This window comes from Diabrotica virgifera, chromosome 4, assembly GCF_917563875.1.
Source record: "Diabrotica virgifera virgifera chromosome 4, PGI_DIABVI_V3a".
NCBI lineage: Eukaryota > Metazoa > Arthropoda > Insecta > Coleoptera > Chrysomelidae > Diabrotica > Diabrotica virgifera.
In genome coordinates, this window is record NC_065446.1 from 261,050,598 (window position 1) to 261,077,619 (window position 27,022).

Below are 27,022 nucleotides of genomic sequence, written 5' to 3' on the forward strand. Positions count from 1 at the left end.
TCGACAACAATCAATTTTAGAAAAAAAATGACAAGAGACCTTTTTTGCTCATAATGTCACAAATTATTTAAAAAGAAATTGTTCGAAATGAAAAAATTATTTTTGTGAATCAGTTTAAAAAAAGTTGTTTAAACAATTTTTCGACCACGGCACCGCCCGGCACCCTGTGGATATGTTATAAGGACCTCTTTTTGAGTAAGTTTGTGCAAAAAAATCGAATCGGAATAATTTCGCTAGCGGGGGCGACAATACTGTCCGGTCTAAAAATAGTAATAAATAACTTGTACCAAATATTCAAGCATATCCTAACTAATAAACTATAATTATCGAATCAAATAATTCACTGCAAAATGAAATTACGAGACATTTTATACCTATTTCAGTTCGTTCAGAGAGGACCAAAAATAAATAGATTATGGGTGTATGTAGGCATGTTTTCGTACATTAATGAATAAAATGAAAATATGTTACTTTTAAAAGATAAATATACATATATTCGTCAAAAATTGATAATAAATACAGTAAAACCTGCCATATCCGGATCAATGTGGCGACAGACCGATCCGGATATGAAAAAATCCGGATATCAAGACCACTACTTCTTTTACAGTCTCTGAAACGTTTTCTCCTTCATACATTGCAGCATTGTATAACTAGACCATGGTATAACTGTGTAGATAAACAATGATTCCAGTAATCAACGCCGCCAATAACTTTCGTCGATAGACACGTTTTATAGATTCTATAATACATTATTTCGCCATCTTTTAGTTCTTCTCTTAGTGCGTTGTCCAACAGCAGGACTGCATTTCTCGGTAGATTTCGGTAGATCCGGACGGCGCAGAACCGTCCGGATATGGGGAGGTCCGGATATGACAGGTCCGGATATGGCAGGTTGTACTATTGAATTACTGCATCATTATGTAGCTGTTTTTTGTCGTTTTCAAGCACTACCTTTTCTATTAAATTTCTTATCTTTATTCATTTAGCGTATGACATACAATAAGAACACATAATTGAAAATAATAGAAAACGTTAATGCCTGGTTGCACCAACAGATCTTAAGCTCCAGCTTAGTCCAGCTCAGCTTATACTTTAAGGATTTACATTCATGTTTAAACTTAAGGTATGTCTTAAGCTTAAAATCTGTTGGTGCAATCAGTCATTAAGAGAATATTACAAACGAATATATAATGTACCAATATAATTTGAAACATTATCGGTCACATTCAGGAACTCATCGAAAACTCCAGCGAACCGCCTTCTGGCCCTTCTGGGACATTCTGCAACAATGTGACGGACAGTCCACAGTCGCATTGACGAGTAAGAACTTTTGCCCAAACTATGTGAGCTGTTAGCATATCTACTACTACATGATCTTATTCTGTTTAGCGTTGTCCATGTATTGCGATTTGCGATACAGGTCATTTGGTGTAGTTCCTATAGTAAGTCTCTCTTCCATTGTCTTCTCCAGATGTTAATGAGGCTGAAATATTCCTGATATGAGGAGGTAGCCTTTAACAGTGGAGTATATCGGGAGCGCAGTTTATTTATTTCAATACAAGCTTGTCATTGTGGATTGGTAGTTGATGGTTAGCCTGGATTTTTCTGTATTATCTGGAAAGAGTGAGTTCTTCGTAGTTTCGGCGTGGATGTGGCTTAGAATGGGAAGCGAATAATTCGGTGTTGGTATAATTGTACCTAAGATCATTCGTATTGTCTGGGTACACTCGAACGGCCTTATTGGAATAGCCTTCGTGCCAAGCAATAGTATTCCTATAAGCGGGATATTCTCTTAAGAGATATTCTAATAAGCGGGTTCGACTGTATTTATCGTCTATTTTTAAATCACGTCAATCTCAGAAAAAATACATGCCACCGTCTTTCACTGTCTTTTCTTGGCTATATAGTAATTTTTAATTCCCCGAAAAACGTTTGCCATCTAATAGTCTTAATTTTTTCCGTTTAAACATACGACTAAAGGAAATTTTGCAAATCTAAAAAAGACTACTGTAATATTATATCTATAGTAATTGAGTTTACAACCTTGGGAAATATTAAGTACACATACAAGAGAACAGTTTGTAGATACGGTAAGCTTCCTGAAAAATTATTATAAATACATACTATAATACTATAATACTATAATACTATAATATAAACTTTTCGATTTTTTTATTTATTTAAAAATTTCTGAAGACGTGTCCCAATTTGACTGAACTATAAACTATAACGTCTTCACTGGTGCTTCCTTTTGATTTTATTTCAGCTTTGGACTTAGTAGATGCAAATAGGTTGTATGTAGTGTAAAATGTTGGATATGTTCTGGTGCTGATACGGACAAATAACGAATATCAAAGGGGGCTGCGGTCTCTTTCCTTTTAATTATGAAGTTGTCGTGTTGCCAAATCGCACTCGCTTACTCGCGAAACGACGTTTCAATCGAGAGCTTGTCAAGTTCAGGACACTTTCACTCATTGTTCGACATTAATGGAAAAAGAAGAAATTTATTTAATTAAATGGTTGTTTCATTGGTAGGTGGGTACTACAATGCATGTTATTGTTTTTAACTTTCGATTTATTTACGATTTATACCTAATAATAAAACCAATCGATCTGCGGGAGCCATGAATTATTTACTAAGATCAAAACAGCTGTCATGGAATACGAAATTCAGGATTTACAAGACTATAATAAGACTAACAGCGACATACGGATATGAGCCATGGATACTCATACTCAACCAAACAACAAAAGAAACAGTAAGAAGATGGGAAAGGAAAATATACAGAAGAATATTAGGAGGGAAGAGAACAGAGGAAGGGTATATAAGAAGGACAAATGAGGAAGTTTATAAAATTTACAAGGAACCACAAATAGATAGCGTAATAAAATCAAGAAGGTTGCAGTGGCTGGGCCATATAGAAAGAATGAACGATGACAGAGTGGTCAAGAAAATAGCATGGAGAGTACCAGGTTATAAAAGAAAGAGAGGAAGAGGAAGACCACGAAAGTGATGGTGAGAGGCGGTAGTAGAAGACCTAAAGGTAAAAGGAATAACAGACTGGAAGAAGTTGACAAATAACAGAAAGCTATGGAAAAGAACAACAAAGCTTTAGACCGAAAAGGCCTGTAAAAAAGCTACATATATGTAATAAAAATATTTAAATTGTCACCAAGCCCTGACAAGTACTAAAAGAATGAAGAGGAGGAAATTGCAGAAAAGTGTCGTATGATCATTTCCTATTGTTTCATAATTCATCATGAACGAGGCCTTTCATTCCTGGCTTAAAGCTCTTTGAATCGTCTATCGCGGTGAATGACTTCGTATTTTCTTTTTCTTCTTCTTCTTGAGTATTTTCAACGTTTATTTTTTGACTTGGCTTTCGTTGCCATTTTTTTTTTCACTCATTTCAATCTGTGCATAGGTTCCTCTACCTGGTCCCTCGACCTGGTCCCCCATCTATCTCTGGGTCTGCCCCTTGGTCTTTCAGTTTCTGGCTTCCATTTGGTGACCTTCTTAATCGGTAAGTTATTTCTCCTTCTCTTTATGTGTCCCAGCTATCTCAGTATCTGCCCTTTAATAAACCGAACCATATCTTCTCCCTACATTATGTCTATTATTTCTTGGTTCGTTGTCCTTCTCATTTCTCCGTTTTCTAAGGAAGGACATTTTCTAAGAAATCTTTGGCAAGATAAACAGGTTACAAATGCTCGTTAGGCATTTACTGAAGGCTGGTGAAAATGGGTAAATGTCTTTGCTAAAAAAATCGAAACCAGCATATTATGTAGATTAATATTCCTACTATACCGTTTTTTCCAACAATAAGATGCTTGAGAACATTACAACTTAATCAAACTAACTTCCACTTAACTAACAAATGAGCAACTTCTTTCTAGCCTTCTTAAATCAAACCCAGGTGCTCTTCTATGGTTGATGTTTGCTTTAATTTCGTTTGACACTTATTCTGGAGTGACTAGTTTAATTTCATATTCTTCCTCTGTGACGTTTTCCTTGTCAAGCGTGTTATCACCATCATTTGGCTGGAATGTGTCCTCGAGATATTGAGCAAATTCCTTATCCGTCTGTAAATTGTTTTTTGCCCAGCTTCCAACTATATTTCTTAGTGGAGGATCGGTCGTTTTATTTTTAGTGGCTCTCCAGAAGGAATACCACGTTGCAATAACGAGGGAATTGACGTTTTATAAGACTTTTTTAAAAGTCGCCTGTGTCAAATTAGTATATTGTACAACAAGTGCAAAAAGGTACTTACTAATTTCTCACGAGTTTGAAAAGTTGTGGTACGAGCGCAAGCGACTGCCGCAATTCAAACGAGTGAGAATTTACCTTTCTGCAAGTGTTACACACTATACTTTTTCTACAACCACATTTTTGGATAAAAATAAAAATCACAATTTCCAAACGAATATTTATTATAATAATAAATTATAAATTTTAAACTGTATTTAATTAATACTAATCAATTTAAATTCCTTATACCTAAACAAATTACACAGAAATCAGTTAAAAAATTAATGCACTGATTTAATTTGTTTGAATTTAAACTATTTTAAATAATTATTACAAAATAATGTCACATTTGACGTTATATTTATGCAGTCACGGATTTACACCATACCTACTTCATTCGACGTATCTTGCTGAGGTTGCTAAATCCTTATTGGTTAATTGATAATTATGAAATGTTTATTAAGAATAAAATTGTAAAATAAAACAGTTGTAACATCCATAATTTAATTTCTATTCGATAATTAAGTATAATAGTCTTACAAGTTGTATATTTGTCTACACTTTAACCACAGATGTAAACAGAATATAGAACGTTACTCAGAATGAGGTAGTCATTTGTAAAATACCAAATGTGTTCAAAAATAATGTGTTGAAGTAGCGAATTTTGCAGATTTCTCGGACATGCGTTAAATCGGTTCTTTTTTGAAAAGCACTATCAAATCTAATATTTTAAATAAAACTGTTTCATCTAAACACGGTATAATTATACAGTGAGCACGTAAAGGTTGGAATAAATTCATTTTCTCGAGAATGGACGATTTTGGAAAAAAATCCCGAAACAGGTCAATTTTTATTTTTAAATTGCGACTTTTTGACATATGTGTCATACTAGTGACGTCACCCATCTGGGCGTGATGACGTCATCTATAATTTTTTTAAATGAGAATAGGGGTCGTGTGATAGCTTATTTGAAAGGTAATTTAATTATCTATTCAGTAATATAAACATTAATATAATTATTTATACAGCGTGTCCAAAAAAAAATTATTTAAATTAAATTTATTGACATAAAAAGAAGAATGTGTGTAATTTATTTAACTCGAAATACATTTTACTGCTATCAGAAAACAGGAAATAAAGTTTATTTAACAAATAAATATCGTTTTAGCATTTTAGCCGCCCACTCACCTTCCTCTTTTTGAACATTTAATTTTTTTACATTTGAACATTTGATTTAAGGGAAAAGCAATGATTATTTTTCAAATAAACATTTTTTCTGTGTTCTAAGAACCTTAAAATGTATTTTGGACTAAATAAAAATTACATGCATTCTTCTTTTTATGTCAATAAAATTAATTTAAAAAATTTTTTTTAGACACCCTGTGTAAAAAGTTATGTAAATGTTTATATTACTGAATAGAGAATTAAATTGCCTTTCAAATGAACTATCATACGACCCCTATTCCTATTTAAAAAAATCATCGATGACGTCATCACGCTCAGATGGGTGACGTCACTAGTATGACATATATGCCAAAAAGTCGTAATTTAAAAATAAAAATTGACCTGTTTCGGGATTTTTTTCCCAAATCGTCCATTCTCGAGAAAATGAATTTATTCCAACCTTTACGTGCTCACTGTATTTACGATTTTATTGTCGAATGTAATGGTACTGTCATATTTTCTCACAGCATAAGATTTATGACGTTAGTCTACAGAAAAGTGACGTTTCTGTGCCGGGAAGTTCTTTTCTTCATAGAAACGTCACTTTTCTGCACACTAACGTCATAAATCTTATACTGTGAGAAAATATCAACTTTGTTAACATAAAACTGTGCAAAAAAGTGCACTTTGAGTAGTGGTTGTATAGAAAAAATAAATTTGTTCCATACTTTTGCGACATGCTGTATAAAATCTATGTATATTATTATTTTCACATCCAGCAGAGATTGATTGAAATTGCGTTTTTTCGGTATTTTCATACAATCCCCATCCACCAACACATTTCCTGGTCGAGCTTTCACACTACTTCTAAACCGTCCCAAAGTCTTGGTTCTTCGTTCTTCATTTTCCCCATGGCCTTAGTCGTAGTGGTTCACAGCCCACTCCGACTTTCACACGCTCAACGCGGCCGTGGATTAATTGTTTTACTAATTGAATATTAATCCAAGTGTCAAAAAATAATACCTACCTGCTGAGAGCGGCCTCCTCTAATAAAAGAGAGAGGAGCCCTTTTGTGATACTGATAGTAGGTAGGCTTTAATAGACGAAAATGGATGAGCTTCTTTTGCTACGGTTTTTATATTAATTCAATCGATATTTGTGTCATTTATTTAGGCCTATTTTAAATTTCAGGTTTATTTGATTTTTGATCAGAATATTATTCGTATCTACATATTATGCAACCAAACATAGAGTTTGTAATCTCTGCGTTTCTTATTTACATTTCATTTTATTGTATTGAAAGATAGATACAGAGAGAAAGAGAGAGAGAGAGAAAGAGAGAGAGGGAGGGAGAGAGAGAGAGACAAAGAGGAAAAAATTAAAAGAAGGAAGAGACAGGAATTCTATTCCCATTCTACTCTTCCTAATAGTAGTAAAATTTAGTCCATCTAAAATAGCTTGACGAGAAGAGGTTAGATAGTTATCATGTCATATGTTCCCCGTCTGTTGATGTAATTATGTTGCCATCCTCTTCTATATTCGCCAGTTTCAGTTCCTTTCTCTCTGTTTATTTAGCAGTTAATAAAATTCTCTTTACGTAGTTTAACACTTTGTTCTTCTATTATAAGTATACTAAGGATTTCTACAGCTTTCACTATATTCCTTTACTCAACCGTTCTCTCCAGTTCTTTCTGTTTTGTCAGTTCCCTCCCTGCAGATTTCTTCTTTCCATTGCTTCGTTTACTTCATCTCTAAAATATCGGCAGGGCCTGCCTCTTTTCCTTCTCCCTATCGGGCTTCACTATGTAATTTTGTTTATCCAACGTTTTTGGTCTGCTCTTCTGACATGTTCGTACCGGGTTAATCTCTTCTGTTCTATGCTGTTCTACTATATCTGAGTTCATTCCCATTATTTTCTTAATCTTTATGTTATTGCTGCTTCTTCTTGTTTGTTACTCTGCAACTTTTCCTTAGGAATTTCATCTTTGTTGCTCTTATTTTGATTTTGGTTTTCTTTGTAGTGATTTACACACCCATAAGTCAGAATATTTCTTGTCGTGATGTTATATATTCTTCTTTTTGTTTTTATACTGATGTTCTCATTCCACAGTACCGGGTTAAATTTTCGTATGCAGTCTTTTGTTTGTCCTAGTCTATTTTTTATCAGTTGTTCCTTTTTCAAGATTCAAGCAGAACCTTCTTCAGTTGTTCCTTTGTTTGATATTATGAAACCTAAATATGTACTTGTAGTTGTTTGTTCCTTTGATTTGTTTATCTTTCAAAGATAAGGTATTACTCAGTTTTATTTAAGTTGATTTCCATTCCTTTCTTTGGATATTACTGTTCCAGTCTTCTCATCATAAAGCTAAGGTCATCTTCTTTGATCGTCAGCAAAACTTAGGGTATATAACTATTCCTTTCTTACTGGTGTGTTCATTCCTTCGCATTTTTTTCGATGGTGTCATTGTTTTTCCCAGGAATATTTTGAACAGAGTAGGGAATGTGGAGCAATCCTATAGCAGTCCCTTTGCCTTAAATGGACTGCCAATTAGTGTGGCCCAAATGCAAGACCAAGACGAGACTTGGACAGTCTTGGTCTTGGTCTTGCACCAGTACACCTGGTCTTGGTCTTGGTCTTGGTATTGCACTCCCAGTCTTGGTCTTGGTCTTGGTCTTGCAGCAAGAGTCTTGCAAGTCTCGCAGTTACCCACTAGCATATTGCTATTTATTAATAAACAACTCACATTAGGTGGGTTTGAACCCACGATCTAAACTATACCTACCTATACTCTAACTAACTGGGCTATCTACCATGTCCCACGGGAGTCAGTATGTTTCTTAATAAACGTTTGCATTTAATAACCTGACATGTGCTAAAACATGGTGAAAACACAAAAAAACAAACACATGACATAAACTTGACTGTATTTTAAAGAACATTATCTGTCTAGAAAGGGAATGATGGACTCTTACATTAGGTATATGAAATGAAATGGAATAAAAGAGTTCTACAATTTGCCATTTATTCAAATAAAAAATAAAAAACTACAAATTAAATTACAGCACAGTACGCAATAGCTTTGACACTATTATTAGTTGATAATTTTTGTTTGCTATTAGTTGAAAATTTTAAGATTGACTTTTTTTAACAAGAAATAATACAAAGTAATACACGCAGTTTAATTATATAACATTTATACAGAGTGAGTTTTATGTATGGAACGCCTCAAATATCTCGGAAACGACTTGAACGATTTTTATAGAATTTGGTGGGTAAAGGTCTTCTAATGCGGCCGATATTATAGTGGTAATTACAGATTGTTGCCAGATCTTGCGTTTTTTGAAAATATAATGAACTTTCGTATTTCGAATAGAACACCCTGTATATTTTTGCATTTTGAACCATAATAACTACTATTAATTTTCATGTAATATTTCCTATACCGAAATGCCGTAATTTCTGAGTTATTTCTATATTTATTTAAAAAAAATTAAACAAATTATAAAAATCAATTGTTTCAGCCCTGGCAGACTTATTTTAGGTTTTTTGAATCATATGGAATAAAAAAGGTCTTTTGTAGTTTTTGTCTAAGTTTATTCGTTTCCAAGTTATAAACAATTTAAAACTGAAAAAAATCAAAAAATTGGTTTTGTATTGTAACATTTTACCGTGCGCGAATGGACTATACAGGGTAGCCAGGCATTATCTTATCTAGTGCTTTTTCAGCAAAAAATTTTCTTTGGCCGATTGATCTAATATCTAATATTGCACACCCTGCAAACAGTTTATGAGCAGGACGTTTAGTCTTTACGATATGGATAACGAAAAACAATTGAGTGGTTGTCTGTAACAGTGGATATGGTATTCGTATTATGTTTTTATCACCTTATAGGCGACATACTTCTTTAAAAGTTTCAATGCGATATTATTATACACACAACACAAGAAGATTATTTTATGAAAGGTTGCTATTCTCAAAATCTAGACAATTGTTCAATTGTAACTAATTTCGGAGCGAAGGCGTCGTCTGATTAGTAAAGAATGAAATATTGTATTTTTACATTGTATGTATAATAATTTATTATGACCTCTGAGTACGTATCCAATAAATAAGTGTTCATATTTTTAATTCGGTATGTATATTCATCGTATTGTTCATATGTGGATAAATCCAATTTTCCAAATTGTTGTTACATATTTTTTTGTATCTCATAGTCTCTAAGCATATACCCGAACTAATATACAGGGTATAACAAAAATACAGGTCATAAATTAAATCACCTTTTCTAGGACCAAAAATAGTTCTAATGAACCTAACTTCCTTAGTACAAATATGCATATAAAAAAAGTTACAGCCCTTTGAAGTTACAAAATGAAAATCGATTTTTTCCAATATATCGAAAGCTATTAGAGATTTTTTATTGAAAATGGACATGTAGCATTTTTATGGCAGGAATATCTTAAAGAAAAATTATAGTGAAATTTGTGCACCTCATAAAAATGTTATGGGGGTTTCATTCCCTTAAACCCATCCAAACTTTTGTGTACGTTCCAATTAAATTATTATTGTGATACTACTAGTTAAATTCAATATTTTTAAAACTTTGTTTTAAACAAATGTTGTTGTACAAACTTTGTTGTAAATGTTTACGTAGAGATTTTATGGGGGTTTTGTTCCTTTAAACCTCCCAAATGGTTGTGTACGTTCCAATTAAACTATTACTGCGATACCATTAGTTAAACACAGTGTTTTTAAAACTTTTTTGCGTCTTTGTATTTTTTCGATAAGGCACATTTTATCGAGTTATGACTTCTTTTTTAATATGGTTCAAAATATACCTAAAAATGTAAATCATAAATAAATTTTCCTATTATTATCAAGTCTCCATAATCGTACTTAAGCATATCACAGATGAACATAACTCATAACATATATGTGGCCATATACAAATATGTGGTGGATTTGACAAATAATATGCAAAACATCTCGACACATACTGACTTTTCGAAAAAGTACCAAGAGACAAAGAAGTTTTTAAAGCATTGTGTTTTACTAATTTTACTACAATTATAATCAAATTGAAACGTACACAAAAGTTTGGGGGGTTTAAAGGAACCAAACCCCCATAAAATTTTTATGGGGTGTCTAAATTTCACTATATTTTTTCTTAAGATACTACTGCCCTAAGAATGCCACATGTTCATTTTCAATAAAAAATCTCCAATAGTTTTCGATGTATTGGAAAAACTCGATTTTCATTTTGTAACTTCAAAGGGCTGTAACTTTTTTTATGTGTACATTTGTACTAAGGTAAGTTAGGTTCAATCGAACTATTTTGGTCCCAGAATATGTGATTAAATTTATGACCCGTATTTTTGTTACCCTGTATTATTCCATAAAACGACGCTCAAACTGCAAGACGCAAGAGTCTCGCAGGCTTAGTCTTGTTCTTGCTCAAGTCTTGCACGGTCAGTCTTGGTCTTGGTCTTGCTAAAATAAAGCGGTCTTGGTCTTGCTAAAACGCAAGAACAAGACCAAGACTGCAAGACCAAGACCGATTTTGGGCAACACTACTGCCAATTATATTTCCCGTTTTACTAGCTACTCTGTTATAATTGTAGAGTTTCTTTACTGCTTTTATTAATATCCGTGGAACTTCGATGTCTGCCATTGCTTCCTATAGCTTGGTTCCAGGTATCGAGTCACAGGCATTCTTATTCTTAGATGTACAACAACCGAATGGATGGATTTATGTTTGGCTATTCTTCGTTATATTAGTTGTTTGATCGTTTAAATGTGATCTATATTAACTTCTTGTAATTTGTTTCTGTGTAAAATAGTTTGGATTTTCTTGTGTACATACTGTTTTTGTTTCTCGATGTTTCTTTCATAAAATTCTTATATACTTATATTACTTACTGTTTTATATATTTTGCTCTTTTATAACATGTCAGTAAATAAAAAACTCGTACAAGAAAAGTGAAGAAAACCAAATTGATTGTCTTTTCGGAAGTCATCCTGGCCGTCTCTGTCTGTATAAATAAAAGGGCTAAAGCTTTTCAATCTGAGCCTCAAGTTAATGTCCTGGATGTACACACCGCCGCTCCAGGATTTATGACGTCACCGAGAGAGTTTTCTCGCACCCGTGCTCACGAGGAATTCTCATTTTCTCATCAGGACTAAATCGGGTGGAAAATAGCGACTGTCGGGCGAAACCGTATTTATTACGACACTGTCAACCCCCGTAGAATTATTGTTAGCAGCCCTGCTTCCGTCTCTTTCTATTTAAAGGGCTTTGTCCTTTGTGCTTTTGATAGTTATGGCACGATGGAGTGGCCTTTGCGCTTCCAGGCTTGAGATAAATGGTCTTTAAAAAACTTCGGATGTGTGAAGTTATATAAAGCGACAAAAATTTCTTTTGTATACATATATGTTGTTATGATAACCAAAAATTTACTTTTACATTGAACACTGACTTTGTAACCACATAGAAAACTCTACTAGTTTGATATGAAAACTTCCGGATGAAAACAGTTAATTTCTGTTCTCTGATAAAAAAAATTCTTCCAAAATTTGTTCAATGTAGGTACTACTGAAAAACCTCCTCAGATCACATTCAGGATCAAAAAATTCTCAGACCATGGCAAACAAGGAAAGCAAATAACTTACAGTGTATATCGAAACTCAGCTATCTTTAATCTTCTGCAGAACTCACCATAGAACAAACACTTTCACTCACACCTTTTTTTATTCAATTCAAAATGTATTCAATTAAACTTTTGTAAAAATTTACTGCTCGCCAACTTTGAATACCGAGTTCTTCAAAATTTTAATCTAAAATGCCGTATTTCCTTCGTTCCTCTCTTTTCATCTTTTCGCTTCTTCAATTTTTATCTTCCCCAGTCTTTTTCTATCCTACAAAACCATACCTTACAATATCTTCCAAAATTTCCATCTAAATCAAAAAGAGATAAAATTCAACAAAGCCATTATGGGAAAATCCAGTAGTAAAGCAATTGATCACAAAATGCCTGATTTGTCTATGTTTGTTGATTTGGCTAAAGCCTTCGGTACAGTTAGCCATCGAGACCTTCTTGCAACACTGGAGAGAATTGGCTTTAGAGGAACTGCACTAGAACTTATGCGGTGTTACCTTCAAAACAGAACTCAATGTGTTCAAATATGTGAAAAAGCGAGTGAATTTAAGCCAATGAACTATAAAGTACCTCAGGGCACAGTTTTGGGACCATTATTGTTATTTAATATCTATGAATATCCACAAATAGTTATAAAACGTTTACATGATTGTCTTAATATCAAAGTTGAAAGTTATGATCAAAATATTTCTTGATTTAACATCAGGCACTACAGGACTTTGTCCGGAGGTCCGTTCCTCACATTACGGACAGTTACTAGCAACTAGTTCGTTGTGGGTTTCGTTTATAGACATCAGAGTAGGTGGCACTTTTGTGGCTATTCACCTGAGGTGAGCAGTTTGAAGACACATTCGTTGTACCGTCTGCTTATGAATTTGTACCTGTTCAGATATCTGACGAGCTAGGGCATAACTAAACATTTAATGTCCTGTTGGTACCGATTCATATATAGAGAGTTTCACGAACTGTGCTCTATACGCCATTTATTTGGTTTTAATTGAATCAAAACGTTAGCTAGGCTTATGTCGAAGTCCTTCATTCACGCACATTCATACAACACAGCTAACAGGTCGAACTAGAATCCGACTTTATCAAGTAGTACCTATTTCGTTTATAGCCACCAGAGTAGGTGTCACTTCTCACAAATTTACCCGAAATGAGAAGTTTGAAGACAAATGCGTTGAAATGTTTGCATATGAATTCGTGCCTACCCGGATATCGGACGAGATAGGGTATAGCCAAAAATGTAATATTCTATTGGTACCGATTTATGTACAGATGAATTAACAGATTGTACCCTTACGCCATTTATTTGGTTTTGATTGCATATATTATATTTATTTATATACCGGTTTTTATTATACTATCTGCCTTTAAACAAACTATTTACCTACCTTGGTTCCATTGTGAAATATATCTTGAGCTTGTCAGAAATTGCTGCTTGAGATTTGGTAGTACTTACCTATACAATATTCTAAAGCCAAATTACCAATTTATCATAAACTTTTATTGACATTCCAACCTTATTGATCATCTTAAAGTTACTTTATAATTTATGAGACTCTAAACTATTGTCTTTTTGATTTCAGATGGCCAGAACCACCTCAACCTCTTCAACAACCGGCAGCAACCAAAGAAAAAGCGGAAATCCCGCACGGCCTTCACCAACCACCAAATCTTCGAGCTCGAAAAACGCTTCCTCTACCAAAAATACCTCAGCCCCGCAGATCGCGACGAAATCGCGTCCAGCTTAGGCTTGACCAACGCCCAAGTCATCACGTGGTTCCAGAATCGACGAGCGAAGCTCAAGAGGGACATGGAGGAACTGAAGAAGGACGTGGAAAGTGCGAAACTTTTGAGTGCGCACAAGAGTTTTTTAGAGAATGTGACTGACTTGGGGATTTTGAAGAAGAAGGCTATTATTAGTGAGGACGATTGCCCGAAGAATTTAGTCATGGCGGAAAAGTAATGGTGATAGTAATGTAGATGTTATGTATTTTGTTACTAAAAATCAAGGTATAAGTATTTTAATAATGACAGTCACAACTTAGAGATCAACATTGTGAAGTACATTATCTTATTCTTCTAGTGCTGACTCCACTAATGAAGGTTGTCTATAACAGCGGTTCTAAACCACCGTGTCGCGACACACTGGTGTGCCGGAAGAACCTATCAGGTGTGTCGCGAGATTTACGAATACGATATTTTTATTTATATTTTTTTACTTGTTATAATATACCAATCCAAAGTAGAGGTTCCAGCTGAATTTAAAACCTCTACCATTTCAACTTTACATGAAAAAGGAAACAAACAAAACTGCGACATTTACCGTGGAATAGCAGTTACTAGTACCATTAGTAAAATCTATGGGAAAATTATCAAAAATAGAATAGAAAGAGAATACACTGATATGGAGGCAGATGAACAGGCGGGTTTTAGAGCTGGTAGATCGACTATAGACCACCTTTTTTGTATCACTCAACTTATAGAAAAAAAGGTTGCTGTAGATCAAGAAGTCCACTTTTTGTTTGTTGATCTAAAAAAGGCCTACGATAGCATCCCCCAAAACAAGTTATGGAACACTCTAATACAAACGAACATCAACTCAAATCTCATAACAGCAGTGGAAAAACTATATGATAACGCCAACGCCAAAGTTAAAATAGGAACGAATGTTTCCAAAGGTTTTGTAGTAGACAAAGGACTGAAACAGGGATGCTGACTATCGCCGACACTTTTCAAAATATATCTGGAACAAGCATTAAAACTTTGGAAGCGGAGGTGCAGCGGCATGGGTATACAATTAAATAATAACAACCTGTACACTCTATGTTTTGCTGATGATCAAATTGTGATTGCCAACGAATATGACGATCTGGAATACATGACTCGGAAATTAATCGAAGAGTACAAAAAATGGGGATTAGAAGTTAACATAGAGAAAACAATGTACATGAACATCGGTGGCAACGAACAGAATCTAGTTTTAAACGACGGACAACATATAAGTACAACAATAAATATCCTTATTTAGGAGTAGAAATCACGGACGACGGCAAATCAGATCAGGCTATAAAAAAACGAAACACTCAAGGCAGAAGGGCCATATCTCAACTAAATAGTATTACTTGGGATCAACATATATCCAAAAAAAAAATAAACATCGAATATACAACACTATTATAAAGAGCATAGTAATGTATGGAAGTGACGTGTGGCAGTTAAAGACAACTACTGAAAGAACACTACAAGCCACGGAGATGGACTACCGGAGACGTGCCGCAGGAAAATCAAAACTCGAAAGAATTAATAACGAACGTATACGAGAGATTATGGGAGTCACACATACGATTGTCGAAGATATAAGAGTACAACAACTAAAGTGGTATGGACATGTGCAGAGAATGCCAGAACACCGTCTGCCAAAACAGATTCTAGATTGGTCACCACATGGAAAGAGAAAAAGAGGCCGACCCAGAAAGAGCTGGAGAGAAGGAATAGACAGAGAGATCCGAGAGAGAGGTTTAGACGAAGACCTTTGGGAAGATAGAGATGCATGGAGATTGGGCATCGGAAGACGTCGGAGGACGTTTTAAACCGATTATATACATATATAAGTATAAAGAGTTAATATATTCATCTGTACTTACCTATCACTAGCAAAAATTTGTACATATAAGGGTGTCGCGAATCGGTAAGGAGTACGTTAGTGCGTCGCTGAGTAAAAAAGGTTGAGAACCGCTGGTCTATAACCATTGCAAATTCGTGTCTATCTTCTGCTTTTCTTAAAAGCGTCTGTGTGTTTAACCCGGTCTAGTCCGAATCTTTTTCAACCACGATGTTTTTGTCGTCTATTAATACCCCCTTTTCCTTCTATTTTACCCCTTATAATCAACTGTAACAACTGGTTCTTATCATTCCTAAGTATTTGTTCAAAATATGCTGTTTTTCTTATTTTAATGGTGGTCAAAAGTTCTCTGTCTCTTCCCATTTTATTCAATACCATTTCGTTCGTAACATGATCGCTCCACGGTATTTTCAAAATTCTCCTAAAAAGGGACATCTCAGAAGCTTCTAACTTTTTTATTAAGTCAACATTAACAGTCCAAGCTTCGGTACCATAAAGTAGAATAGAATAGTCAGCAGTTTCCAACCTTCTAGCAACCGCGTACGACCTGAAATATTTTGAAGATTTTGGCGTACCACCAAACACCGGGTGGCATGGAATAGAAGGAATCCCACCCTCGATCCTAATTTTTTTATAAACATATTTACTATCAAAAACATGTCCATTGACTTTTAATTAAATAACTAATATAACTTTAAATTTAATTATTCATTCACTTTTCCAAGCTTTTTATCAAGACAACAATAAATATAATTATTTGTCAATTATGCTTTCTAATTTTTATTTAAAATTATATACCTCTTCTTCTTCTTTCTTATATTCCTTAGTGCCCTTCATGGCGTCGGATGACGTTTATTACAGATAAATGTTATACAATTAGTACAAATTATCAACCAATAAAAAAGATACAAATCAACAAAAATCAACATTAGTTATTGTGTATCGAGATTAATGCGAAGCTTGTTGCAGTTTTCCTGTGATTAAAGTGTCCATTGCAGGAGTGATTTAAATCAATTTTATTCGTAAGTCCTCTTCAACACTTATTAGTGTGTTTATATATTTATTTTGTATATACAATAGCTCACCCTTCTCACACAAGTAACTTCTCACACAAGTAAATGGCCTCAAAACAGCATAGCTTGCCGGAAGAGCACTGGATACTCGGATTTATACCCGATCCAGAAATCAATTAAGGATTTCTCTTTAAAACTGTCTTTAGATGTTCTCCTTAAAACTGTAAGGCTACGGCTCCACGGGCGAGAAATTGACGCTAGCAGTAGCAGTAAAATGAACTTAAGGTTCCGCGGAACGGAATGGGAATAGCCGAACTGAACCGACTACGCACAAGTCCTGTAGTCGGTACAGTTCGGCTATTCCCATTCCGTTCCGCGGAACCTTAAGTTCATTTTACTGCTACTGCTAGCGTCAATTTCTCGCCCGTGGAGCCGTAGCCTTAGATCGATGAAAGTTTCCTGAAATTGCAACTCATTTGGTGAGGTTCCTGCAAAAGGATTTCTGGTCAAGTTTGGAATAATCTTCAGAGAAATATTTATTAAAACTTTCTTGAAGAGATTCCAAGTGAAAAATTATATCAACAACCGCATGTGGTATGGTATTGGAAATATTTCGTTTTCTTCAAAAAATTATGACGGCGTAGGAAATGAAGAGACAATCTTCCCCTGTATTTGAGAACAAAAAACAACCAACTTTTTCTTGAAGGAGATTATTTTCTGATTGACCTCATTGACTGTGATGGGTGTTTTCTCCCTGAAGAACCATTTTCAGCGTGTTGAGTGTGTCAAAAATGACAGCTAGATACTCCAATCTTGACAAACATTCTTCATCATAGAGCAAGTCTTTCATGTCATTATTTTTTTTTTTCAGTTAAAAGCAATAAAACTGCTGACCTCAGTTCAAAGAGACAGACAATTTTCCCTCGAGATAACTATCTCACTTCTGTATGCAACAGAAGAGTTTTGAACCTGCCACCCATATCTTCACACATCAAGGAGAATAATCTTAATGTCGCGTGGTTCGCCTCCCTCGTACCACCAGTGGTACGCGTACCACCGGTTGGGAACCCCGGGAATAGATGATATCCAGGAAATTTCTGAGTAACCATGAACTCAATCTGCAAATCCGATATCGGATGGTAAAATGTTACAACATTCTACTCAGGAACTCATAAAAATCATGTTCAGTTCTTAACAGAACTGGAGTGGTCTGTTGTCTCTTTCATTTCGTAGGTTAAGTCCATGTTCACGAAATGTGCGAAGTTCACGAAGATGTATTAAGAGATTAAGTGTATTAAGATCTCTCTGTTCAATCTCAGTATCGGGTTTATCCAGTTTATCGGTTGCTGGAGCATACACTTGTATAATATTGATGTTGAGTTTCCTTGCACTTGCAGAAGTAGCATACGATCTGAGTGATATGAGTAACGCTTTTTGCCATAGCTTCACTCCTCCAATCTTTTTCCTTAGTATAATATTACCGAAATAAAACAGTAACTTTATATTGGCTTTATAAATTTACATTTTCCAGACATTGCCTGTTTCATTATCTGTAATACTTGTACCTTGATAAAATAAATTAATTGTAAATAATAAACCAAAACTTTGTTTCATAGAAGCATACCAGTAGGAACTATGTGTCGATTACTAATTTTTTTAAAGCGGAAAGCTGTTTTGTCAAATTTTTCTATTATTTTATATAAATATACCATTTTGCATCACTTTTATCAATAGGATTAAGATGCTATTTATACTTTACGCTAATCAGTCTACAATTGATAGTTTTTTAGTAGGCGCCCTTTGGTTTTTTTTTAATTAGTATTTTGTGTAACAACAGCAGAAAGTGACCAAACAGGGGTGCCCGCCTGCAGTGCATCCCTTACATTCCGGCTATCGCTAGCCCAGTGTAGTTGTGACGGGTAGCTATGTTAGACAGCAGACTAAGGAAAACTTTGGTTTAATTTAAATCAAAATATATTCTAATAGCCCAACAAAATAAAATAAAAATAACATTTAATCCTCCGCGTAGGTTTGAATGAGGTCCCAAGACGGCTATCTGTAAATCAAAATAAAAATTTATTTACCTGAAAAATACGGAGCTATGTTAGTACACATCGACAAAGGACAGGCAGTTGGTATCAGGATGAAGATGCGAATAACCGTTCAACTCACGGTTCGGAGAGAGAAACGAGCAGCCAGCAATTCATCAATTCTGGACCGCTACGCGATTTGATTATGCCAGATCAGTTCTCCGGGTCGAACCAATTGAGTCTCCAAATAAGTTCACCATAGACTCCGATTTGTTGGATGTAAGACTTTTTCGAAATTACAGAAAAACCGCGTAGCATTCTATAAGAAAAGATAATACGGGAATATCAAGCTGGCGACGGTAGCTGAAACTTACAAACTAAACATACCAAAAAAACTCATTCAACTGCCAACAATGACAAAACAGTGCGAAGAGAGCATTATGAGTTACATGTTAAATTACTAAATGTTGAGAACTGGCTGGCGAAGTTTGGAAACGAGCAAGAATAACAATATCGTCATCAAAGCTTTCGGCCTTCAAGGCCAACAACTTTTACCATGTTGTTTCAAATAATTACCGCTCTAAGCGACTAAAACATTGAATCTTTAACTCATCCGCTTTTTAGCCCAGTTCTGACTCGAAGTGACTTATTTTGGTAGTCGTTTATAAAAACTGTTTGATATCAACAGTTATTTGCAGCCGAAAAACTGGTTAATATGTATACAAGGTGTACAGTGTCCAGAAACTCTACCGACAAACGAAGACAGGAGATTCTTCAGATAATTTTAAGATAATTTAACCCAATTCACTTTGTCCGAAAATGCTTCCTAAGGGAGCTAGAGCTCTTTGAAGATGGCGTCTTGTAATTAGCTTTTCTTAAATACCTCCAGAACGCTTCTATTTAGAAAAACAAAAATTGGTACGCGTATTTATTTTTAAGATATAAATCTAATCCATCCACTGAAAATTTCTAGTACCGATCATAGGCGTCCGTCTTGCTAAGGGCAACGGTTATTTTATCGCATAACTTTTTTATCTTTAACTTTCATGCATTTCTGACACTGGATTATTAAATTGTGAAGTATTCTAGTGCTAAAAGATACTCTTGTTTTAAATCGGTAGAACACACCATTTTCTAGAAAAATCGATTTGAAAATTTTTCGCCTTTTTAAATAAAAAAAAAATTCAAGAAAAAACTGTTTAAAAAGACGAAAACTGGTACATTTATTTATATTCCAGAGATAAATCGATTTCATTAATTGCGAATTTCTAGTACTGGTCATAGGCGTCCGTTTTAGGTAGGTCAACAGATATTTTATAGCATAACATTTTGTCTTGATTTTTTGAGCATTTTTGACACTAAATTATTAAATTATGAGATATTCGAGTACTAAAAGTTACTCTTACTTTATGTTGGTAAAATACTTCGTTTCTTGTTGAACAGTTCTTTCAATTTTTTTTCAAATTCCAAAAACGAAAACCTTTCAAATCGATTTTTCTAGAAAACGGGGTGTCCTACCGACTTAAAAGCAAGAGTACCTTTCAGTACTAGAATACCTCACAATTTAATAATCCGGTGTCAAAATTGCATAAAAGTTAAGGACAAAACAGTTATGCGATAAAACACCCGTTGCTCTACCCAAAACGGACGCCTATGAGCGGTACTAGAAATTTGTAATGGATGGAATCGATTCATCTCTGAAAAGTAAATACGCATACCAATTTTCGTTTTTCTAAATAGAAGCGTTCTGGAGGTATTTAAGAAAAACTAATTTCATGACGCCATCTTCAAAGAGCTCTAGCTCCCTTAAGAAGCATTTTCGGACTAGGTAAATTGGGTTCAATTGTCTTAAAATTATCTGAGAAATCTCCTGTCTTCGTTTGTCGGTAGAGTTTCTGGACACCCTGTATAACGTACGTTTTAAAGGGTCGTTTAAACACAGCGATAAATCAAACAACTTATCAAGGTCAATCGAGTTGTTGCAACTTATCATTGTGTGTAAACGGTGCATCGCACAACTTATCAAAGTTGGAGTTGGGTTGAAGGTGGTATCGCATTGAATCGCAGCGTCTAAACAGCGTTTCAACTTGTCATCACAACTAGTTGCTGTGACTTATCGTTGTGTTTAAACGACGCTTATACGTTGTTTGGTAGAACAACCCATGTAGAATCCGATTGGAGATTTTAAGACAAAGTTGGAAGACCCTCCTTATAATATTAAAATGTCACTGAACAAAAAACCAATAATAATCTATGCTAATATTTAGTAGAAATATCTTTCTAATTATCAAGTGCCATGTTTAGTTAGACCTTTCAAACACTTTATAGTTTTGCTCATTATTTTATAGAGTTTATCCATCTTGCAGTTTATTTTAATTAAAATTTCCTAAAATTGCTATAAAATTTTACTTCTATGTTTTTTTAATTTACTTTTGGCCGGTTTCACCCACGACGAATAGTAGTTTATTCTATGAATAAAGTTATCCGACCAATAAAACTGACACCTCTACCTTCCACCAACGTCAAATAAGACTTATTTTATTTATTTATCAAATAAATATTTACTTTTCGAATACATTGACAATTAATCTCGCTTTAAATATCTAAAAAGAAACAAAATCTTCAGATAAACTTTAAATTATCAAAATTGTATTGAAACACAATAAAAATATAATCGAATAATAAATTTTATTCACTAGTATTCACTGACTTATTTGTTGTTGGTGAGATCGGGCCTACTGTCTGCGTTTCAAAGATTTATTGACAAAATCGCTTTCCTCTTTTTAAAAATCCTCTTCGTATTTTGTATATATTGTACATATTTGAATGTATATTTTGTATATATGTGTAAATTTTGTCAACTAGTGATAGCTATTTATTATTGTTCGTCTACTAGACGGGTATTTGCAATATTTTACTATGTATTATATAAAGTGCTTCAGTACTAAAAGTGTCTACTGTCGTTGTGAATAAAAAAGTAAAAGAAATAAGAAAGTTGTTTTATTTTATATCTATAGAACAACATATACCTTGAGGAAAAGCAAGATACACTTGAATCCAAAATTGCATCTACCTTCAACAATCGATGTGGATTTTTAACAATTGTTTGTCTTGAGTGCGAAAAAAATATTAAAGTAAAGCATAATGTGATTTCAAAAGGCGATAAAAAAAATAGAACACCATAGATCAGTGTTGTTCTGAAGCTATTTTCTTGTGGCATTTTTATAATCAACTATTTTCAATGGGAAATAAGCCACAATTTTACTTAAAAAATGATTTTATTAACGTTTCGACGTCCAAATCGGATGCCGTTGTCAAAATACAAAAGATATTAATGAATTAAACAACAATGTTGTTGCCTAGTAAAAAATTCTTCTAATAATTTATTTAATCTGACTCATTTATATCGGCAATTCAGACGTATATTATACATTTTAAAGTAGAAGATATTAAAATGATATTGCCAATTTTTATGAGTTGCGATTTTACTGAAAGATTACATGAAATCAACCCAAACTCAAGAATATCCGTCACAAACAAAAAAAAAATTAAAAATAGTTATTTACCATAGATCAGATTTTTACTCCAAGGCAGCTGCTTGAAAAAGAATGAAAATTCAATATAAATATCCCCAATATCTTCATAGATTTCCGACAAGCATACGACAGCATTAAAAGAGATCAGATATGGAATGCAATGGCAAAATTTTCAGTTTCAAAAAAACTTATCCAGCTTATTAAAATATGTGTAAATGGATGTATGTAGATCCAGATTACGGATCGGAAACAATCTCTCAGCATCGTTTGAAATAAACAGGGACCTAAAACAGGAACACGCGCTGTCACCTCTCCTTTTTAATATAATCCTGGCACAATAAGCACAAATTAGAACAGTACTACTGACAGTAAATTGACCAAAATTACTACTTCTTCTTCTTCTTCTTTTAGCCCATTTCTATCCAACTTTGGACATAGGCCTTTCCCAAATCTTTCCATTTCCGTCTGTTCTTGGCTGCGTTTTTCCAGCTAGTTCCTGCAGCTTTTACAATATCGTCCTTCCATCGCATCTGAGGTCTTCCTCTTCCTCTTCTTCCTGTCCACGGTCTCCAGTTTTGTATTTCAGCATTCCATCTTTTATCTTCCTGTCTCGCATTGTGGCCCGAAAATCTCCATTTTAACCCTGTTATATGTTCAGTTACATTTTTTACTTTTGTTTTCTCTCTTATCCATTTGTTTGATTTTCTGTCTTGTAGTTTTATTCCCAACATGGATCTTTCCATTCTTCTCTGAGTTATTTCAATTTTGTTTATGTTGGCCTTTGTTAATGTCCATGTTTCTGAGCCATACGTTAGAACAGGAAGGATACACGGCCAAATACACGGGTTTTTAGGTACTGTTGTATCTTTGTGCTTTTTAGTATCCATCTTAACTTTCCAAATGCTGCCCACGCCAATCGGATTCTTCTCTGTACTTCAATTATTTGGTTCACTTTATTAGCTTTGATTATTTGACCCAGGTATATATATTCGTCAACAATCTCAATATTGACATTATTTATATTTACATTTATTCTGTCGTTTGTATTTGTCATAATTTTGGTTTCCAAAACCCAAACCAAAAAAAATTACTACTAGCATATGCGAATGACATTGCCATTGTAGTAAATATATTCACCAATATAAAGGAAACTTTCAAGAAATTAGAGACAAAGGCAAAGAATCCGGTCTAAGAGTCAGTGAAGAGAAAAAATTTATAATAACGAGATATATCACTGAAGAGATAAAAGGGAGAATTCAAGTACAAAACAGATGTATTGTTGCCTTCACAACACTAGAGCACAAGAGCCTAACATGAACATAAAAAGTCAGGATATATAAAACAGTGATAAGACCGGTGTTTATGTATAGCTGTGAGACATGGACGTTGACAAAGGCAATGGAAAGAAAACTCCGGTGTTTTGAGAGAAAAATTCTCAGAACAAATACTACAAAAGAGTACTCACAAGAGGTAAGAAAAAGAGTAGCAAAAAATTTTGGTGCCAACATTGTTTTAATGAGAGAGTATTTTTAGCAGAATTGTGACTTTAACAAAACGGAGAAGAGGAAGAACGGTTTTAAAGGGTACAAAGGCAATGGTACAAAATTAAGAGAGCGAACAGAAACATTTAAGGTTCCTGAGTGAGAAGGGCACACGGGAAAAACCGGCAAAGTCCATTTTTGTAGAAATTGCATATTTTACGCCATTTTGTAGTAAATTCCAGTTTGCATCTTCTGAAACCTTTAAACAAGGCAATAACAAGACAAGTCACAAGAAAAAGCCCATAAATATATGCCCATACTCGAGAAAAATAAGCTAAGTTCACACGGTACAGGATAATAACAAGCTAAGTCCAAAACATCGAGACGTGACGGCTTCCTTATTTCGGTATCAATCAGACGGTCAGTCGTACCAACGCCACATAAACAGAATGTTATTTTATTTTATTTAATCCGGAGAATTAAAAAATTACTATAAAGCAAATGTTTTTGTTATTAAACAGGGCAAAAAGCGGCTAAGTCACTACCCTTTAAGATACAATGCTGGATACCCAGGGCACGCCAGGGCTGGAATTATTATAGCAAAGTTAAACTATTCGCAGAATGTGAAAAATATACCTTCTTTTATAGTTTTTTTTGTTAGAAATCTAAGACTCTAGCTAGCGACAAACATACAACGGACTAAAAGTTAAAACATCCAATAACTCAAAATTGTTAATCTGTGACTTAGCCGGTTTTTTCCGTGTACCCTTCGATAAAACAACTTACAAAACAGCAAGAAACAGATCGGAAGCGATATACAAAAGAAAAAGATTTATAGTGATAGAGAAGGACGAAAAAAATTAGAAAGGTCAAGAATGGGGAAAATAAGGACAAGTCAATGGAGAGAGTAATAACTAAGAAATGAAAAATCAGCAGTGGAGAACAGAATATGAACCGGTACAGATACAAAAAATATGAAATGAATACTTCTATTTAATCCTGAATAAGAAATTTTTCTGGACACAAATAAAGTGTAACTAAAATAGAAAGAAAGTGAACTACTATGCAATAGCGTGACCCATAATTCGAAGATATTGAACAGCGATGATGGTGAAAAAAGTATCTGATTGTCTTTATTGTCTCATTCTAATTTTCCCAGAACTCCTTCGTTTTGTCTTCCGGTTGATATACTATTTATGTTACTAGTTTTCTTTGCTTCGTATATTCTTCTTAGTTATTTTATGTTTTATTCGCTAATACCTTTTCCAGAATTTTTTGTTGGAATAAAGTTTTGATTAATTTTTTTATTAACCTATAAATGGCAGATCTTGTTTGATAGATTTACACTTTTTCTGCGACAATATACTTGAAGAACTGGTCATTCCAACTACTCCTTTTATGAACTTTTGAAATTTGATATGCCATTCAAGCCTGAATAAATTTCTTACCTGCTACTTATACAACATCAATGGAATAGCCACCTTGTAATCCCGACCTTAATCCCTCTGAACCGTCAGTAGATTCCTCAAGTCGTGTAGCTTCGAAGTGTACTACAATGTTTGTTTTCCCTCTCCGCATTACAATTAATTTTTTTGTGGCGAATCCTTTGGAAATAAATAATATTCTGTTTGAAATTTTGAGTTTAACATTGCCTGTAACATATCCAGAAGCGCACTAACTTCCTCTTTTAGAATTCGGTTAAATGATTGTCAGAAACAATTAGTCGTTATACAAGCAATATCAAATGTAACCAAAAGCGATGAGAGGAAGCAACCGTCAAAAATTATGTTCAAACATCTGTATGACAGAATTAACACTTGAGTTTTTTAAGTCTGTACTTTGCACATGGAATCCACACATTGGCGTGCAAAGTAAAGCTCATAACAAAAAAATCTCAGCATCAGGATAAACGATTGTATGTACAGTCTAGCTTGAATAAATATCAACTTGATTAAATAGATGTATATCCACAATTGAAAAGTAATAAAGTTTTTATACGTAGATAATAAAATATCATACATGTAGCAATACTCTGGGCTAATTAGCAAAATACAAGGAAAAGTTATTTACCAGCAATTTTATTGCTGAAATCAAATCTTATTATTGTATGTATTAATAATGTAGGTATGTAAAGTCCGCAGATTGTGTGCTACTTTTTTTATAAACAAAATGGCGCCCGAAAATCGTGTTTTTTTCAATTTTTGCTCTATAACTCCAAAGATTTTAACTTTATACTAAAAACACCCAAATAAAAATTCACCGCAATTAAATTCTGCATAGAGACGTGTTTTTCCCGATTTACTTCGACGAAAACTTTCCCCGGAAAAAGCGGGTTTTTCCAACAAAATCTTTAATTTTCAACTAAAATTTTAGATAAGTAATTGTTAATCAATAATTAAATAACTTGGTAATCTAAAAGCCCTTTTCGCATAGACTACAATTCCAGAAGAAGATGGAAATTAAATGAACAGTTTAGCAACAATTGAACTGTTAATTAAAAATTTACTGTCGCTATAATAACGACAATAATTATGACACATAATAATAACTATAATTTTTTCATAAATCGACACTATACCTATCTAATGTACTTTACATAATTGAAATTGGACTATTTAAGCGGACTCAGAAATATTTTAAAATTATAAACAATTTTTTGGCTTATAAACAAATAGAATATCTCGGGAAATATTAAACTAAATTAAATTGTGAAAACGGTATTCAAAAAGAAATGACAGGACGCTTCTTTTAAAAGAAAAAACGTTTAATTACAACGAGTGATTCCTGAGACACAACCGGTGAAAGTTGACCGGAATTTACGGCAAAGATATAAACAATAGGATCATAATTTTCAAACCATCACCTTTTTATTTTTGTCCTCTTTCTGCACACCAATTTTCATATCTTTAAAATACTCATAACATATATTATTATTTATATATATTAAATTTATAAAAGGCCAACGCCGTAGTATAAAACTCAATAGAGTCTACGGCTTGGTCTGGAATAAACTGGCGTCTGATCGGCCTATGGAGGAGCGGTACGGGAAGGGATAAGGGCTTCCGGCTTGGTGATACTCCTCCATAGATCCCTACCGAAGGGCGTTGACGCCTAAGAACGGTGTATACATACATATATTATTATAATAAAAACCATCGATAGTACGTGTGAAAATTGCCAAAAATAGCAAAATTCCAATCAAAAATTAGGTTGGAGAAAATGTAACCCCTTAAAGTTCAAAATCGGTATACGTTAAAAAA

General features: G+C 34.0%; 1 protein-coding gene across 1 annotated transcript in view; it reads left to right on the forward strand.

Moving 5' to 3' along the window:
• The window catches only part of LOC114325632 (barH-like 1 homeobox protein), a 263,912-nt gene extending 248,354 nt beyond the window's left edge, over nucleotides 1-15,558 (forward strand). The window contains exon 2 of the mRNA XM_028273747.2: nucleotides 13,664-15,558. Within this exon, the coding sequence (XP_028129548.1) occupies nucleotides 13,664-14,043 (380 nt within the window). The 3' untranslated portion in view covers nucleotides 14,044-15,558. The remainder of the gene's footprint in view (nucleotides 1-13,663) is intronic.
• The last annotated feature ends 11,464 nt before the right edge of the window (nucleotides 15,559-27,022 follow it).